The sequence below is a fragment of the Microtus oregoni genome, unplaced genomic scaffold (genome assembly GCF_018167655.1).
Source record: "Microtus oregoni isolate MIOR12 unplaced genomic scaffold, Mior012 000003F_ref0000135, whole genome shotgun sequence".
Classification (NCBI taxonomy): Eukaryota; Metazoa; Chordata; class Mammalia; order Rodentia; family Cricetidae; genus Microtus; species Microtus oregoni.
In genome coordinates this window covers 23,464,599-23,481,642 of record NW_024543062.1, presented here as the reverse complement: position 1 = coordinate 23,481,642, position 17,044 = coordinate 23,464,599, and the positions used below count along the sequence as shown (strand labels likewise).

Below are 17,044 nucleotides of genomic sequence, written 5' to 3'. Positions count from 1 at the left end.
CTAGGTGCTTCCTAATATCTGTATAAGGCCTCTGTCAGTGAAGGAGGCAGCAACTCTAGACGGGGGGGGGCACAGCTCTTATCTTCCCCATAAGTCTCCCACCCTGAGCCCCAGTGGCTCCTTGTGGATTTACTGATCTCCAGGGCTTTTTTTCCAGAAATGTTTTGTTCAAGGGACCTGTGAGGAAAGCCTGCACTGCAGAGGGACACAGTGGAGGCAGCACAGGGTCTTGAAACCTCATGATACAGGCATGTAGCCGCCAGAGCCAGCATGGCCTGATCCTGGGTCCTGTTAATGTACCTTCAACAATTTGGGGTCAGTTGAGTTGAACCTGCTGAAACCTACCAAGAGGTCGGGCAGACATGGCTCCATGGAGCCCTACACTACAAATAAAGTATGCATTAGCAGGCACCAAACACCCTTAGTGCACCCTGAAGATCCACATATATAAAACCCTTTCCATAAAAACTTGCCTCAAACCAAAGTCCAAGCACAATTTCTATCCCCCTTTCACGCCCTGTATCTGGAACACACCTCCCTCTGTGTCCTCTCCTCTATATTTGGGATTGCCATATCCAATCCCATATCCAACCCCATATCCAAATAAAGGCTAGGCCTTTATTTGCTCAGAGGTCAAGGCCAGTAAGACAGGACCCTGAATCTGCTGCCCCTACCCACTTGATAAGTGTGACTTCTGCTAAGCCCCTTCCCTCCTATGTCCTGAGGATCCCTTAACCATCTATGAGAAAGTGCTATCTGGAGGACTCCAGAACCCAGGGAGGCCCTGAGCAGTGGTGGTGGTAGCAAGTTACTCCAACACTCAGCGCTGAGCAGCACAGACCCTGGATTAACGGGGATGCTCTGTTCTAAGAGTAGAAGGCAATAGTGACCAACAGCCCCCACCTCACCTCCCTGGAGGTGCCTGCTGCTGCTCAGCAAAAGCCCTGCTACCCTCCTTGAGGCCAGCCAGTGCCTAGGGTGACCTCCATTAGTGTTTCAACAATGGCTGCCTATTTGAGGTCTACTGTTGGGATGCCTAAGTCACTGTCATGGCAGGCACCCCCAGCCAGGGAGAAGCTTCCTACACTGCCTATCTAATAGACAGAACTCTTCCTAGCTTTCAGGGCCTGCCCTGCTTTAGGGAAGGTTGGTGGAGTGGGTATCCCAGGTCAGTCCATAAGAAAGGGAGGAGAAGCCAGGCTCACCTTGTCATCCACGCCACTCTCACTGTCGCACTGTGGGAGAGAGGGGGGGGAGGGGGAGAGAGAGAGAGAGAGAGAGAGAGAGAGAGAGAGAGAGAGAGAGAGGAGTCAACGCCTTCCATATAACCAGAGTCACAAGGCTACAGGGTCCAGGTGCACATTCCCAGCTTTATCTCAATGGGAAGGAAGGGGGACAGGGGAAAGGTATAACAAAGCTGGCTTGCCTCAGGGTACGTAGATTCCATTTCCCAAGGGCCAGGCCAGACTCTGGAGCTTCTGAATGCAAGGTGATTTGGGGAATGTGCAGGGAGCTTTTCCCAGTTCAGATGAATTCAACGATCCCAGGAAATCCCCAGGGCCTCACCCCATGTTGAGTTTTTGTGAGGAGAGCCCAGGTTGAAAGAGCATCTCCCCCCTACCCCCACCCCCAAACACTCTCACTGCCAGGCAACAGCAGCAACAGCTGCTCTATGCCCAGATGAGATGGGGTACAGAAGAGACAAGTGGTATCACAAAGGCCCATGAAGCAGCGATAGTGACACAATGCTCCTTCTCCTGGTCTGAACACAGGAATTTAACTGGAGATGGCAGCATCCCATCCAGCTGCTCTGGCCTCTGGAGAAGAGCATACTTAAGCTGTGTAGCCTTGACAAGTCCCTTAACCTCTCAGTGCCTCAGTCTATGCTTCTGCAAAGCAGGGACAACAGCTTCTCTTGGTGGGAATGTAAGGGGTAAAGGAAGTGAGTGGCCTTCAGTTTTTGGATTTGCCTGAGAAACCCAGGGTGGAGCTCAGGGCAGTCAGACTGTAAGAGATCCATTTGTGAGTTAACTCAGGATTGTGACAATCAAGAAAACAAATCTTTATTTACTGTTTTCAGAAAGCAGATTTGAAAAGGAATCACTGCTAGAGAACAATGCAGGTTCCTCTGAGACAGAAAGGGGGAAAACTCGCTAGCAACTGCGATTATGATACATGCACATCAAATAAATTATATGGCTTAAAATAAATCTCCTCTGAGACACATGAGATGGAGATTGGGCTATAGTCAGACATGTGTGGTGCTAGCTTTATAAGTTGTACTCAACTTGATTACTACACATCATCAAATTATACTGCCTTCCACTGCCCTAATTGAAGGCCATAATGTCTTCAATGACAAAGTTTAGAGTTAAATTAAAATGTGTTCACCAGTCGCTCATTGCAGCTGGAGCTCTACTCCAGCTCAAGGACAACACGCCAGACAGCTGGGATGGGCATGTGGGGGTTTTCTGAGGCTGGTGGGCTTCACAACTGCAGCTCATGGATCCCTCCATTCACCCATGCAGTGTGGGTCATGCATGGCCAGGGTGAGCAGGGACCAAGACTCTGGATGCTAAGCCATGGGCGGGCATCATTTCCTAGACCAGTGGCTCTCAAACTTCCTAAAGCTGCAACCATTTAATACAATTTCTCATGTCATGGTTACCCCAAACTATAAAATTATTTTATTGCCACTATGTCATAACCATAATTTTGCTACTGTTGGGAACTGTGATCTAAATATCTGATAAGCAGGATATCTGGTATGAGACCTCCAAAAGGGTAGTCAACGACTGTCCTAGAGTAAGGAAGACTCGTGTGGCGCTTCAGCTGTGCACACGGCCAGGCCCCTCCCCAGATCCAAGCTTCACTGGCCTGTCTCAGCAGGCACTCAGCAAGGACTATGCCTGGACCCTTCAAAACCTTGGCACCCCTCTCACTGGGAGGTAGGCAAGATCTGGTGATATAGCATATAACAGGGTCTGTGTTATAAAGGAGAGTTTGCAAATGAGGGCCTGATTGTGGGGGAAGGAGGGGTGACCAGACAGAGCTCGGGAAATAGGAGATGAAATCATGGAGCTGAGTGGAACCTGAATATGCCAGGACATTCTAGTGCCTCTGCAATAGTACAGGGCAAATGCCATGAGCAGCCCTTCAAGGCAGTCTTTTGCCAGGTCACTGAGCACTGAGACAGATGTGTGTAGGTAGAGTGGAGGTAGGACGGGACCTGACAGTCCCTCCCTCTTACCTTGCTGCCTGGGCTGCCAGGACCTATGATCAGGTCTCTTACCATCACACCTCGTTGTTAAACTGTCAGTGCAGCAGGTCAGAGCCCTGCATGGCATATTTGTCAGTGGGGCAGCTGGATGACAACTGAATCGTCTGTGAGCATTACCCTCTGCTCCTTCTTCAGCACCAGAGCCCACCTGCACCAGATCTATGGCCAGAACAGCAATTCACAGACCTAGACTGGTAACAGACTGTCCCATGGCTTTAAGATCTGAAGCCAGACCAGCAGGGCTGAGCAGCAGAACCTGACGAAGGGCAACTTATGGTGTCTGCCAAGTGAGAGGACCCTCCAGAAGATACAGGAGAGGCTGCCCAGATCTTATAATTGTTAGACAGTGCTATATCATCAGCCATATGTAGACCGCACCATAAACACAGTCATGTGATTAAGTACCACTGACTTAACATTTAACTGCAATGGAGTTAGAATTTAATCAGGGCAAGGTGGGGAAAAGAGACATATCCACCTTCTGAAAGCAGCCTAAGCCATGTTCAGGAGCTGGACAGCTGGTATGATAAATGTGTGATGGTATAGTAATAAGACCATCACCATCATTACTACTTCTCCCATCCCCATCACGACTCTGATGGGTAATCCTGTGAACTTGACAGGATTTGGAAACACCTAGGAAACATACTTCCAAGCATGTCTCTGAGGATATTTCCAAAGAGGTTTCATGAAGGTTGTAAAACTCACCCTCAATACAGGTGACACCATCCCATTATCTAGGGTACTAGACTAAGAGAAAAGGAAAAACTGAGCTGAATACTATCATTCTTCTCTCTGCTTCTTGCTACTTTCTGAACCATGATGGACTGGTTCCTCTTAATTGTGAGCTCAAACAAATTCTTTTGTAATTTGCTTTTGCCAAGTACGTTGTCATAGGTTACAAAAAATAACTAAAGAAAGCCCTGGAACCAAGAAGTGGGACTATTGCTGTGACATGCCCATGCTGTAATAGGCCTTTAGAATGGGTTTGTGGGAGGGTTGCACAAGAGTCTGAAGCTATAGGCTAGAGAAGGCATAGAATGGTTTAAGCAGAACTTAATGGGCCATTTTGGTAGGAGTCTGGAAGACTAGAATGCCAAAAGAAAAAAAGCTTAGCTTAGTAAAAGCTAGGCTCATTCAGAGAACAACAGGCCTTTACTAGAAACTGGGCTAGCAACTAAGGTGGGATGAGACAGGAACTGGCTCTCTTTCAGTCTGAGGATCTATTTCTTAGCGGTAAGAGCTCTCTAGTGGCTTCGCTGCTTTGCTTTTCTGATCTTCAGGTTGAACCCCAATACCCGTCTCTGGGTTTTTATGATTTGTGCTACATTTGGCACTCAACGTTTGGAGTATGAGTTCTCAAAAATTCGTGAATTTGAGAGGGGTTGTATAGGCCAGAGCTGCACATGGGCTCCAGCCCCACCTGGCTAGGCTCCCTCCCCCCAGCCTCTGATCTAGTTTGGGATTATATCATTGCAGCCTTCAGACAGCCCCAACACACGTGCTTTTTCTGAAGAAGCCCCTGTGTGTTTTTCAGACAGCGGGTTCTCTCCACTGTGGGTTGTAGACTCTCCCTGAAACCCTTCTCGGGCTGCTGCCAAACTAGGTAGCTGTTCCACACAGCAGCAATCAGCCTCACACCCTCATCAACATCATTGGTAGATTTAGTAAAACAATTGAGAATTCTTAAAGTGAGGAATTAGTTCAAAAAGAAAGTTTTTCTCACATTAAAAAAAATGGAAAAAAAACATTATAATGGAGGGATTTGGGTCTCTATATAATAATACATTAGACAGTTTTAAAATGGAATGATTAAATGAGAGGATATCTAATTTAAGTGAGATTTACGTAATGTCAATTGTAAACATTATCATTTTTGTCTTATCACTAAAAAAGCTGGTTAATCTGAGTGCTAAGATACAGGCCTTAGAAAAACATAATAAAACAGATCACAGAAGAATTTAATAGAGAGCCAATTTCAGCATTGCATTATAAGACTAGAGAGGAATAGTTGGGCAGTGGTGGCACACGCCTTTAATCCCAGCACTCAGGAGGCAGAGGCAGGAGGATCTCTGTGAGTTCGAGGCCAGCCTGGTCTACAAGAGCTAGTTCCAGGACAGGCTCTAAAACTACAGCAAAACCTTGTTTCAAAAAACAAAAATAAATGAACAAAACAAACAAAAATAATAGAGAGGAACAGCCCAAAGTTTTCAGACAAACAACCTTATTATATCCAGTAGCCTTACGGTAACCAAATGGCAGAGGCTCTGTCACAGCTAACTGGGCTCCTGTGCCAATGTTAGATTTAAGGAGATTCAAGGAAGCAAAAGTCTCACACAGCATGCATTCATTTATTGTGAAGCAAATGTTAACTCATGGTCAGTTTGTAATAGAATTATCCCTAAAGACTGGATAAAATTGGTTAAGGGTGTCTTAGAGCCTGGTCCGCAATTACAAAGGAGTACCTGGTTCAGCGAAGAGGCTAAGGTTATTGAACAGCAGAGTAAAGCTAGAGGTTTCTTGGAGAAGGAGACTGTGTTACTATAGAAAGGCAGGCTGTATGTGATGACCACACCCTGGGTTTATGCCCCATAGCAGCTTTGACTGCTTGTGAGAGAAATGGAGAAATAGAAAAGAAAACTGAGTCATTTACTAAAGTTATACAGGGCTCAATGGAAGCTTTACAAAGATTGACTTCAGCAGTAAATAGAATGATACAAAATTCAGAAGCTAGACAAAGAATAATTCAACCTTTGGCTTCGTGAATTCAAGGCCAGCCTGGTCTACAAGAGCTAGTTCCAGGACAGGCTCCAAAGCTACAAAGAGATACCCTGTCTCGAAAAAAATGCCAATTCACTATGCAGAAGAATAATTAGACTGTTAAACATAAGGTCAACACCTTTGTTTTTTTTGTTTTTTGTTTTGTTTTGGTTTTTCGAGACAGGGTTTCTCTGTGGTTTTGGAGCCTGTCCTGGAACTAGCTCTTGTAGACCAGGCTGGTCTCAAACTTACAGAGATCCACCTGCCTCTGCCTCCCGAGTGCTGGGATTAAAGGCGTGCGCCACCACCGCCTGGCAAGGTCAGCACCTGTGAATGAATGAATCCGAGATACAATTAATATTGAATCTCATGAACATGATGATGCATGGATAAGAGAAGTGATTTCCAGAGGTGTGAGGAAAATCAAAATATCAAATGTTATAACTATGGCAAACAAGGTCACCTTAAAAGGGATTATAGATAGGGCTTTCCTAGAAACAATGTTTTTCTAAGAATAATCCATTCAGAATGCCCTTCCTTTCTATATTATGTGGAAGGTGTGGCAAAGGCAGGCATTGGACTAATGAATATTCATGGTAATCTTTTGCTGACAATTAATCAAAAATTTTCTTTTCAGGATCCCCTAAAGATGCCATTGCCCCCAAATAGCAGGAAGTAAATTTAAGAATATGACGCCCACATTCCCAAGAGGTAGGGTGAGTGGTTTTTGATTGTTCAATAGGTTATGGATATTAATTATTGTTTAGGGGGATTGGTTACAAGTTGTTATTAGTAATGGTCAGGAAAAAGCTAAACAATGGAAATTAGATTCAAGGTTCTTCTTTTGAAAAGAAAAAAAGAGGGATATAATATGATAAGATAAAAAGGTAGAGTATTGAATCTACTTTTAAAAAGCAACTACCAGTTTTAAATGTTTTGCATTGTATTGGATTTTTGTATATTGTATACAAATTTTATATATTGATAAAAATTTGAGATTAATTTTGTTAAAACATACTGTAATACATTTCTACTCTTGTTCAAAGTATTGTACTTACACAGCTCATTTAAAAATGCAATGTAAATTTCTAGTCCTTGGAAATTATTATTACCAACTGTTTAGGATAATAAAGAAATGCAGGTTAATAGTTAATCACCTATTACAATTGAACTTGGAGTCACATTAGGTATGTTTTCAAGGTCAAACAAAGGTATATTTTAGGTAAACATGTCATTTTCAAACACTTCAGAGATCTACAGAATATGGCATTTAAGATGTTTTAATAACATAGGTTTCTTTTTCTTTTTTTTTTAATGATAATGAGACATGTCTGCTCCTGGAAGCACCAATCTACTTCAGAGAAGATGATGGGCAGCAAAAAACAAAAACAACAACAACAAAAAAAAAACAAACCTCCATATGGAGTTTACTTTCTTTGTGGCAAAAGTAAGCCACTGGGCAAGAAAGTGCCCTTGCCTTGACTGCTGGCAGTATGCTGTCCTAATGGGACAAGCAGGACACAAAAGAGAGTGACTGCCAAACTTTGCCCAGACAAGGTAGGACAGTTCTTCAAAAACCCTGCTTCATAGAAAAGTCTGTCAGATATTCTAGGCCTCTCGGCCAAAGGCGGATGCCCCATCACTGCAGAGGACCTCTGGGTGACTGTCCAGGCAGCCAGATGTTTCTGTCATATCTCACATTTTTTTGGAAGTCACTTGCTTACACTTCCTGCTTATTCAGTTAATATTATTTCCTTCTCAGGTTTCTGAGGTAGTTGAAAATTAGAGAGTTATAGTTTTCATTGTTTATGAGCTCAGAAAAGAAATTCACTAAAGAAATATAAAGCATATAAGGTTGAAAGCTATCAAAAGATAGTTATGGATGGTAATGCAAGCTACGATAGAAAGTAAATTAGGTACAAGACTTTGGACTCATCAAGATAGGATAGATATGGAGTATTTTCTCTGAATTTGTCAAACGCAAATGGACTAGACATTGTTGATGTATTTATTGCCTGTACATTGTATATAGTTACTGTACTTATTATAAATGGTTTCTTATATTAGTTATAGCCTTTTTAAAAATTTTAGAGAAGGGGAAATATAGTGATATTTTATTTATGTTTTATAAATAAAGCTTACCTGAAGCCCAGAAGGTAAAATTAAGCCACTAGAGGCCAGGTAGTGGTGTCACACACATTTAATCCCAGGATTTGGGAGACAGAGGTAGATGGACCTCTGTGAGTTCAAAACCACCCTGGGCTACACAAGATCAATGTAGAAACAGATCCAGATGGTGGTGGATCACACCATTAATCCCATTACTAGGGAGTCATGTGCCTTTAATCCCAGCACAAGAGAGGCATATAAGGTGGGATGTGACAGGAACTTGGTCTCTTTCAGTCTGAGGATTTCTTTTTTTTTGTTTTTTTTGTTTTTTTTTTTTTTGTTTTTTCGAGATAGGGTTTCTCTGTGGTTCCGGAGCCTGTCCTGGAACTAGCTCTTATAGACCAGGCTGGTCTCGAACTCACAGAGATCCACCTGCCTCTGCCTCCCGAGTGCTGGGATTAAAGGCGTGTGCCACCACCGCCCGGCCAGTCTGAGGATTTTTAGAGGTAAGAGTTCTCCAATGGCTGGCTGCTTTACTTTTCTGAACTTTAGGTTGAACCCCGATATCTGTCTCTGGGTTTTTATGATCCATGCTATAAGCAACTATTTGTTACATCTTGGCAAAGAATCTGTTTGCATTTTGTCCATGTCCTAAGAACTTCAGTGAGGGTGATTTAAAACACAAAAGAATTCATTTGGTGGAGGAAATTTCAAGACAGCATATTATTCAAGCGGTGGCATGGTTACTGCCCTTACTCAGGTCTACAGTGACAGACAACAGCAAATGGAGTAGAAAGATACAGAAGATGCACAGTTTGGCTAGGAAGGTGTTTGAATTCATTTAAAGTTGCAGATCAGGAAGCATAGAGAAAATAGCTGTAATTTTTTTTTAAGAGACTAGTATCATTAAGAAGAAACCTCCTTGATGGGGAGATGGTGAAGTCGGTAAATCACTTACCACACAAACATAAAGACTTAAAGGTTGAGTGAAAAGCCAGGCATGGCGGCATGTACTTATAATCAGCACTGGGGATGTGGGGGAGCCAGTCTAGCTAATCAACGAATCCTGAGCAACTTTTGAGATGGACTAAATGCATTTTGCAGTGACTAAACATGCCACTTTAGGACCAAGAGTAGAATGCTCAGTTTGGGTTTCAAGTTCATATGGAATGAGAGCAAGACAATTAAAGTTAACCTAACGGGATTCAGAACTGCTAGGTGATATACTTTAGAATGGGTTTTCCTCCTTGAATGTGAGCAGTACAATCCCATGATCTTATTTTATTTATTACTTTGTTTTTGGAGTGGGGGTCGAGACAGGGTTTCTTTGGGTAGCCTTGGTTATTTGGAACTAGACCAGGAACTATAGACCAGGCTTGCCTTGAACTCAAGAGATCCACCTGCCTCTACCTCCCGAGTGCTGGGATTAAAGTCATGTGCCACCAATACCTGGCGTTTTTTTTAAGACATGGTCTCTCTAAATATCCCTGGTTGTCCTGTAGCTCACTATGTAGACCAGGCTGGCCTCAAACTCACAGAGATCTACTCACCTCTGCCTCCTAAGCACTGGAGTTAAAGGTGTGCAGTACCACTCAGTTAAATAAATCCTTCTTTAAGTAGAATGTGCTAGGTATTTTACCTATTGAAGCTCCTTCCCTCCCTGTTATCTACTCACCTTTGCAGCCATTCCCTACATGGACTGACCTGACAGTTTTCCTATCACTCAGGCTTTCCTACACCCCTGCCTGCTGGGGTGGGAACTTCTTGTCACAGAGACACAAGTCAGCATGGTCAAGGCAGGAGCAGCACTGTCCTTTCTGTGTGAACTCTTACAACAATATTCACCGCTGTCTCACCACTGAAAAGAATGAAAATTCATGAGGACCTTGTAGCCAGAGTTACTCCACCATGTTGAGCAAGGAGGAGGGACAGAAAGAAACAGGAGGCAGGCCTCCCCAAATTCCCACAGGTCACCATACCTGAGCCAAAGAAGGGCTGCAGGAGGCTCAGACAGGGCCAAGTGTAGGTTGGGTTTCTGCCCAGTTACCATGCAAGAGCTGCTGTAAGATATTACTTCAGGGCTGTTTGGGACAAGGAGGCCTGGTCCTGCTGACCAGCTGAAAGATGTTCCAATGAGAGGCCCAAGGAGATACAAATGAAGCAGAATAAAGGAACCAGAACATTTGAAGATGCAGGTTTAATGGCCATAGTGTGCACAAGAAAGTCTCAGGATAGTCTATTGAGCCTGGCTCAAGAATGGGGTAAGGTCTCAGCTACAAGGATATTGAGCACCAAAGGTGCCACTCAGCTGTAGAGAGGTTGCCTGAGGCATGTACAGGTAGCATAACATACAGGTGTTCCACTGGCTCCTGCTGACCTGGTATATTCAGTGCATGTGGCAACTTTATGGTAGGCATGAACCCTCGGATATATGCATATGTATCTTAGCATTAGTGCTGTATGCCTGAGTGTACCGTAGGAGATGATGAAGCTAGGCTTCACACACAATTCTTGGCACTCTGCTTCTGTCCTCAACTCCTCTCTGGATCCTGTGAGGGTGATCAAGTGCCATGCCACTAACTGGGCTAAGGCTCCTCTGTCCTGGGCCTCCAGCACTTGAATTCCAGCTCTCACACAGGTTTAGTGGGAGCAGCCTGAGAAGAATCAGGCAAGGGAATGAAGACTCCACAGCCCAGTCTAGGAAATGCATTGCCTCTGCAGATATGGAGTGGGAAGAGGCTCAGCTCCATCTGTGTACGTTCTGATTAGCAATCCAGCTAAAATAAGGAGCCAAGAGTTAACGTGGACTGCCCTTATGGGACTCTGGGTGACTAGTGAGGAGGTCACATGTTGACCTCAGCACTGAAAAGTTCTTATGACCAGACTGGGATTAATATGTGGAGTCATTGCTCACTTTTATGTTCACCTCTGAGAATAAGTCAGTGAAACTCCTTCCCATCCCCACTTAGATGAAGTGAGTCGGCAGGTCAGAGAATCTACCCCATGCAGCCAGATCATCAACTTCCCCATGGCTGCTTTGAGTCCTTAGGGATGGTTCCATAAACTTCTTTTCCACTTGTGTCTTTTTTTTAAAAATATTTATTTATTTATTTATTTATTTATTTATTTATTTATTATGTATACAATATTCTGTCTGCATGTATGCCTGCAGGCCAGAAGAGGGCATCAGATCTCAATACAGATGGTTGTGGGCCACCATGTGGTTGCTGGGAATTGAACTCAGGACCTTTGGAAGAGCAGGCAGTGCTCTTAACCACTGAGCCATTTCTCCAGCCCTCCACTTGTGTCTTGCTTGGAGCCCTTGTACTTGATGGATCACTAAGGACAAGGGTACAGAGTTGGGGGGGGGGGGGTGTGTGCTAGGATGTAAGGTAGGAATTGTGGCCACTCTATGCTTAGTTGTCCATTTCAAAGAAGAATTGGAGGCTGAGAGGGTAAAGGACCTGCTGTGGCTAGTCAGCCAGCAGAGGCTGGGAACAGAGTTTGGGGCCCAGAACCAGGTTCTAGGTTCAGTCCAGTAGAGGCACATATAGGACTGGTAACAGTTAGTTTAGGGTAAAGCCAGGCAATTTGAGCATTGCTATCCAGTTCCCACATGCTACAGCCAAGGTGATGGCCAATCAGAGACAAGGAGGTGCTAGGCTGAACATCCCTGCCCAAAATGATTTCCCTGTACTCCGGACTATAGAAGACAGCTGTCTCTTGGACCTCCATTCAATGCTTGCAATGGAAGGTCTTGTGATACACACAACAGACCCAACCTCAGAGGGAAGGTCAGTCATGGGAGACTGAGCATGTACTGCTGAAAGGAGTAGAGACAGGCTGCTGTGGGACAATGGTCTTGCACACTGTAAAGAATTGTTACTTGGGGGGCTGGAGAGATGGCTCAGTGGTTAAGAGCATTGCCTGCTCTTCCAAAGGTCCTGAGTTCAATTCCTGGCAACCACATGGTGGCTCACAACCATCTGTAATGAGGTCTGGTGCCCTCTTCTGGCCTGCAGACATACACACAGACAGAATATTGTATACATAATAAATAAATAAATAAATATGTTTTAAAAAAACAAAAAAAAAAGGAAAAAAAAAAGAATTGTCACTTGTATTGGTTTAATAAAATGCTGATTGGCCAGTAGCCAGGCAGGAAGTATAGGCAGAGCAAACCAGAACAGGAGAATAGGAGAATTCTGGGAAGAGGAAAGGCTCAGTCTGCCAAACACAGAGAAAGCAAGATGAGAATGCTTCACTGATAAAAGATTAGCCACGTGGCTAACACAGACAAGAATTATGGGTTAATTTAAGATGTAAGGGTTAATAAAAAGCCCGAGCTAATAGGCCAACCAGTTTAATTAATATAGACCTCTGTGTGTTTCTTTGGGACTGAATGGCTGCAGGACCAGGCAGGACAGAAACCTCTGTCAACAACAGGCAAGGGGAAAAACCTGGGGAGGCTACAGAGAGAGATATGGCTGGAAAGGTGAGAAGGGTAGGAGGTGGCCAAGATCAAAGACCAGTGGTAATATGATGGGCATGATGGAGCCACAGGTAACAGACTGAGCTGAGATCAAGGTGGCTCTGCTAGATTCAGGCTGATGCAGTGCACTTTGAGATGGACCAACATGACTTGACAGACTAGATGTAGACACATGAGAGACATGGACACAGCAGTACCTGGGGGAGGGGTGGTGGAAAGAGACCTATATATGGTCTATATGTCTATATACTGTCAACTTCAAAGATGGGGTTGGCTGGGACAGGACAGGACAGGGCCCTAGGGTTGGGTCATTAGGACTCCTGCCCAGGTTAGAATGTACAGTCTACCTGATCTTCCTTTTCCCTTCTTTCCCTAGATGAATCTCTGGCAGTCACTGGTAAAACCCAGATGGGAATGACATGCCTCATTCAGGTACCATCATATACATGGTCACTAATGGGGAAACCGAGGCCCATAGGGATGGGGCTAATCCTCAAGCACAACTAGGGGGAGTTGAGTCCTAGATTTAAGTTAGGCCCTTTGCCTAGTCAACCCTCTGCATGAGGCCATCAAAATCAGCCTGATTAATTATGTAGTAGTCAATAAGCCTGAAAACTCCATTTCTGTCTACTCTGCTCATCCACTTTCTGAGTGTTTAGGCTTTAAAACCAAACAAAGCACTATTTACACAATTAACAGTCAATTAAGTTATAGCCCATATAGGCAAACCCATTGTGGGACCATTTGACCACTCATGCAGCTATGATCTCTGGGTACGCACCCAACCCTCTGCCAGCTTCCTCTGTAGCCTGAGACTTCAGTAGAGGAGGGCAATGAGGACAATGGCCACCCACACTGGCATCCTGTCTCCTGACAAAGGTGCAGCCTGTTCTGTCAGCCTGTTCAGGAGCCTTGACTATTAGCTGGCATATCAGTGAGACATGGAGCAGTATCTGTGAGGGACAGCCTGGGGAAGAGGATTGGCCAAGTCAACCTAGAGAGAACCTGGTAACCTCTACCCCGCCTCAGCCCCATCCACAGACTAGGGATCCAGAACAAGTTGACTCCCTACCAGTCTGGCTCCTTCTATAACCAGGCTCAGCATTGTGAACCCCCTCCTCAGCTGTGAGATCTAGGCTCCAGCTCATTTAGCAAATGCTCATGGCTCTGGTGGCTCAGCAATAATGTCATCTGCCTCTCATTGAGACAATTCTATCATGAGGTCAGTCTAACAAGGTGAGCCCCAGAGATTTGTCTGCAGAGTGCTTAGGAGAGACCCAGCCAATCACCTTGCTAGCAGGGGGCAGGGTCCCCCGAGGATATTTTTTACTTATAAAGATTGCTGGCGCGCTCCCAACCGCCCCTTCTGTTTTCCTGTTCTCCGCGGGAACCTGTGGTTCTGTAAGTCTATTTCCCCATTAAAGCTGTATATATTTTTACAATCTGTCTACATTCATTTACGCTGATACAGAGTGCTCTTCCTTACTCTGTAAAGGAGTTGGAGGGCCCTAGAAAGGATACTTGTTCAGCACCTTACGTTATTCTGGAATGTTCCCACAATTTTTACAGAGCTGAAAACCTGTGAATTTATGCTTGAAACCAACTCTATTCTGAGAAATGTTACTAGTTTTCTCAGATTGTGTTTACATAACAGCAAGGAAAAGCTAGACAAGTGTTCCCTATCTATTCTCTGTGGGGTCACCCTCTGGGAAAGCAAAGAACACTGTGCTAGAACTGTACCACAGACACTCCTTATCTGTCTGCTCCCTAGGGTCATATGTCTGGGACACATGCTAGTTCTGCCTTTCAGACTCGGCCTGGCATTCACCACAAAAGGGATTCTGTGTGATTTTGCTTGGAGCTTCCTTCCTGTTTTCCATTAATTTCTCAAGGGTACACACTTTCATTTTAATTGTGTTGTTGATTTTTAATTGCGTTGATGATCTTTGTGTTCCCAACATACAGTAAAGGGTATTGTACAAACTGTGACAATGTTGCTTAAGTTCCACCCCACGCTACACACACCTGGACGCCCCTCCATTCCCCAGCTGTTGGCCCACTCTGGAGCTATCTAGGATGCTAGGTTCCCTTCCTGGCTCCTCCTGGCAGGGAACCTGGGTTTGGCTCACAGCACTTACATTGTACGGCTCAAAGCCACCTGTCATTCCAGCTCTAGGGGATCCAAAGCCCTCTTCTGCAGGCACCTAGAAGCACATGGTACTCATAAACTCATACAAGCACACACACACACAAACACACACACACACACACTAAAAAAATAAAAATTTTAAAAATGAATAAAAATAAAACCCTTTTTAAATTGCTCAAAGACAAGCATCATAATAATCAGCTAATCATACCCTGTGCAAGGTACCAAGGGGACTTTTCTGGCAGGTACTGCTTCCTGGAAGGATCCTAAGTGCTTCTATACCTGACCTTGAGGCCTGCCCTCCAACAAAAGCATCTTCAGTCTATTGTAGCCATCAAGATTGGAAGAAGACAGCGCCATTTTGTCCTCATTACATCCTATTCTCTTATAAACCCTCAATGGCTCTCTCAGCGCATCACAGCCAGATCTTCCTCTGGGCTCCACTGCCCAGGTGGAACCTTACCTCACCAGCTTTTCTCTCTTCACCTGTCTGTGGCTCCTCAAGCATACTTAGGCTTCTACCCCAAGGCCACCCTTAGGCATGGTTTACACATGCCTGCTCCTGCCATACTATGTAAACAAGACTATACCTGCCTGACCCTTCTGCTTCTCCTCTTATTCACTACTTATAATGAGCCTCTCTACCCGCAGTACTCAGAATGTTCTGGAAGTGCCCATGCCCAGCAGGTGTGGAAGCCGCCTAGCACCTGAGCTGACAGGCACAGTGTGATGGAGGCTGGAGGCTTATCTAGCCTGTGAGATGAGAGTTGCTAGGTCAGCCATGCATTTGTTGTCAGTAGGACACTGACACACAGGAGATACTCACTGAACGCTTATTGGAGGAGGAAGAGGAGTAAAGAAATGAGTAATTCCTTTCTCAACTCTGTAGCTGGGGTTCCTATGATGGGAAAGACTGCAGGACAATGGAGACCAAAGGGAAGGCTGTTTGGGGGTACCAGGGCTCCTGAAGGTGCTCCAGATACTAAGGTGGAGGGTCTAGGCAGGACACTCAGACAAGGAATGATGTTTCTCTGTGTAACAGTCCTCACTGCCTGGCTGTCCTAGAACTCACTCTGTAGAGGCTGGCCTCAAACTCACAGAGATCTGCCCGTCTCTGCCTCCTGAGTGTTGGGATCTAAAGGTGTGCACCACCACTGCCTGGTCAGCAACAGGTCCTTTTCTAACACTGACAAGATACTTGGGATACTGGCCCACGGAGGGCTCCGGGTTGTGCGTGTCTGAGGGATAGGAGGGAGACAAAGGTCTTGGACCCAGCCTACTCTTCTGAAGCCAGAGCCCTGCAGGCAGGTTCTGTAGCTTCTTTGAGCCTTGAGACCCCATCTGGAGAGCAGGGGTAATATAAGAAATCCAACTCCACCTTCCAGACTCGCTAGGCCTCCAGGATGCATCACCCCAGCACTGGCCATCTCAGCTCCTCTATGGCTACAACCTCCTCTGCTCCTGCTCCTAGACAATGTCTGCACTTGCTGGGCATGGGCACTTCCAGAACATTCTTAATCCTGAGTGTAAGGAGGCTGACTGGTGTTTTTATATATAGAAACTGTTCTCATTTCTTTTTCACAAGAGGAGCCTCTCAGTCCTGCTTTGCAGGAGACACACCACTCTCTGGGCTGTGAGCAAACCAAATTAAGAAAATCACTCTCTGACTAATTTTATGGCATTAACAAACATTTGATGGTGTATTGGGAAGGCAGTGTCTAGCGTTTTGGATGAAAGCTTTAAGGATGAGCAATAACTAGGGAAGTTTCTGAGGATAAATCTTAGCAAAATTCACCTACTTTAAACAGTTTGCAGAGATCTCCTGAGTAAATTGGGAGCATGGGAACCATGGGTGAGGGTTGAAGGGGAGGCAGGGAGGGGAGCAGAGAAAAAACGTATAGCTCAATAAAAACAAACAAACAAACAAACAAACAAAACCCAAAAATACAGTTTGCAGACTGGGATGTGTAGTTTAGTGGAGGAATGCAGTCTAGCAAGTACAAAGCCCTGAATTCAATTCCTAGTACTACAAAATTAGTTTTTTAAAAAGTGCAACCTGAAGCCAGGTGTTGTGGAATAGACTATCTGTTTAAATATGTAAAGATGATGTGCTGCATTTGTTTGTGCTGCAGAATAATTGCTTAACTATGTAAAGATGTGTTGCATTTGTCTAAAAGGTGTGTTGCTATTTCACCTTGCCTGCTTAAGGCACCTGAAAATAAATAAATAATAAAAAGCTGAATGACCAATAGCT

The 17,044-nt window shown here is 44.8% G+C and overlaps 1 protein-coding gene across 13 annotated transcripts in view; it reads right to left on the bottom strand.

The window, feature by feature from the left end:
* Positions 1–17,044, bottom strand: part of Fbrsl1 (fibrosin like 1) — an 89,035-nt gene that overhangs the window by 28,941 nt on the left and 43,050 nt on the right. For 11 of the 13 annotated variants that reach the window (XM_041647554.1, XM_041647601.1, XM_041647603.1 and 8 more), the window contains one exon: positions 1,206–1,235. The exons of the other annotated variants lie outside the window; for them this stretch is intronic. In XM_041647554.1, the coding sequence (XP_041503488.1) occupies positions 1,206–1,235 (30 nt within the window). The remainder of the gene's footprint in view (positions 1–1,205; positions 1,236–17,044) is intronic. 13 annotated transcript variants of the gene reach the window in all.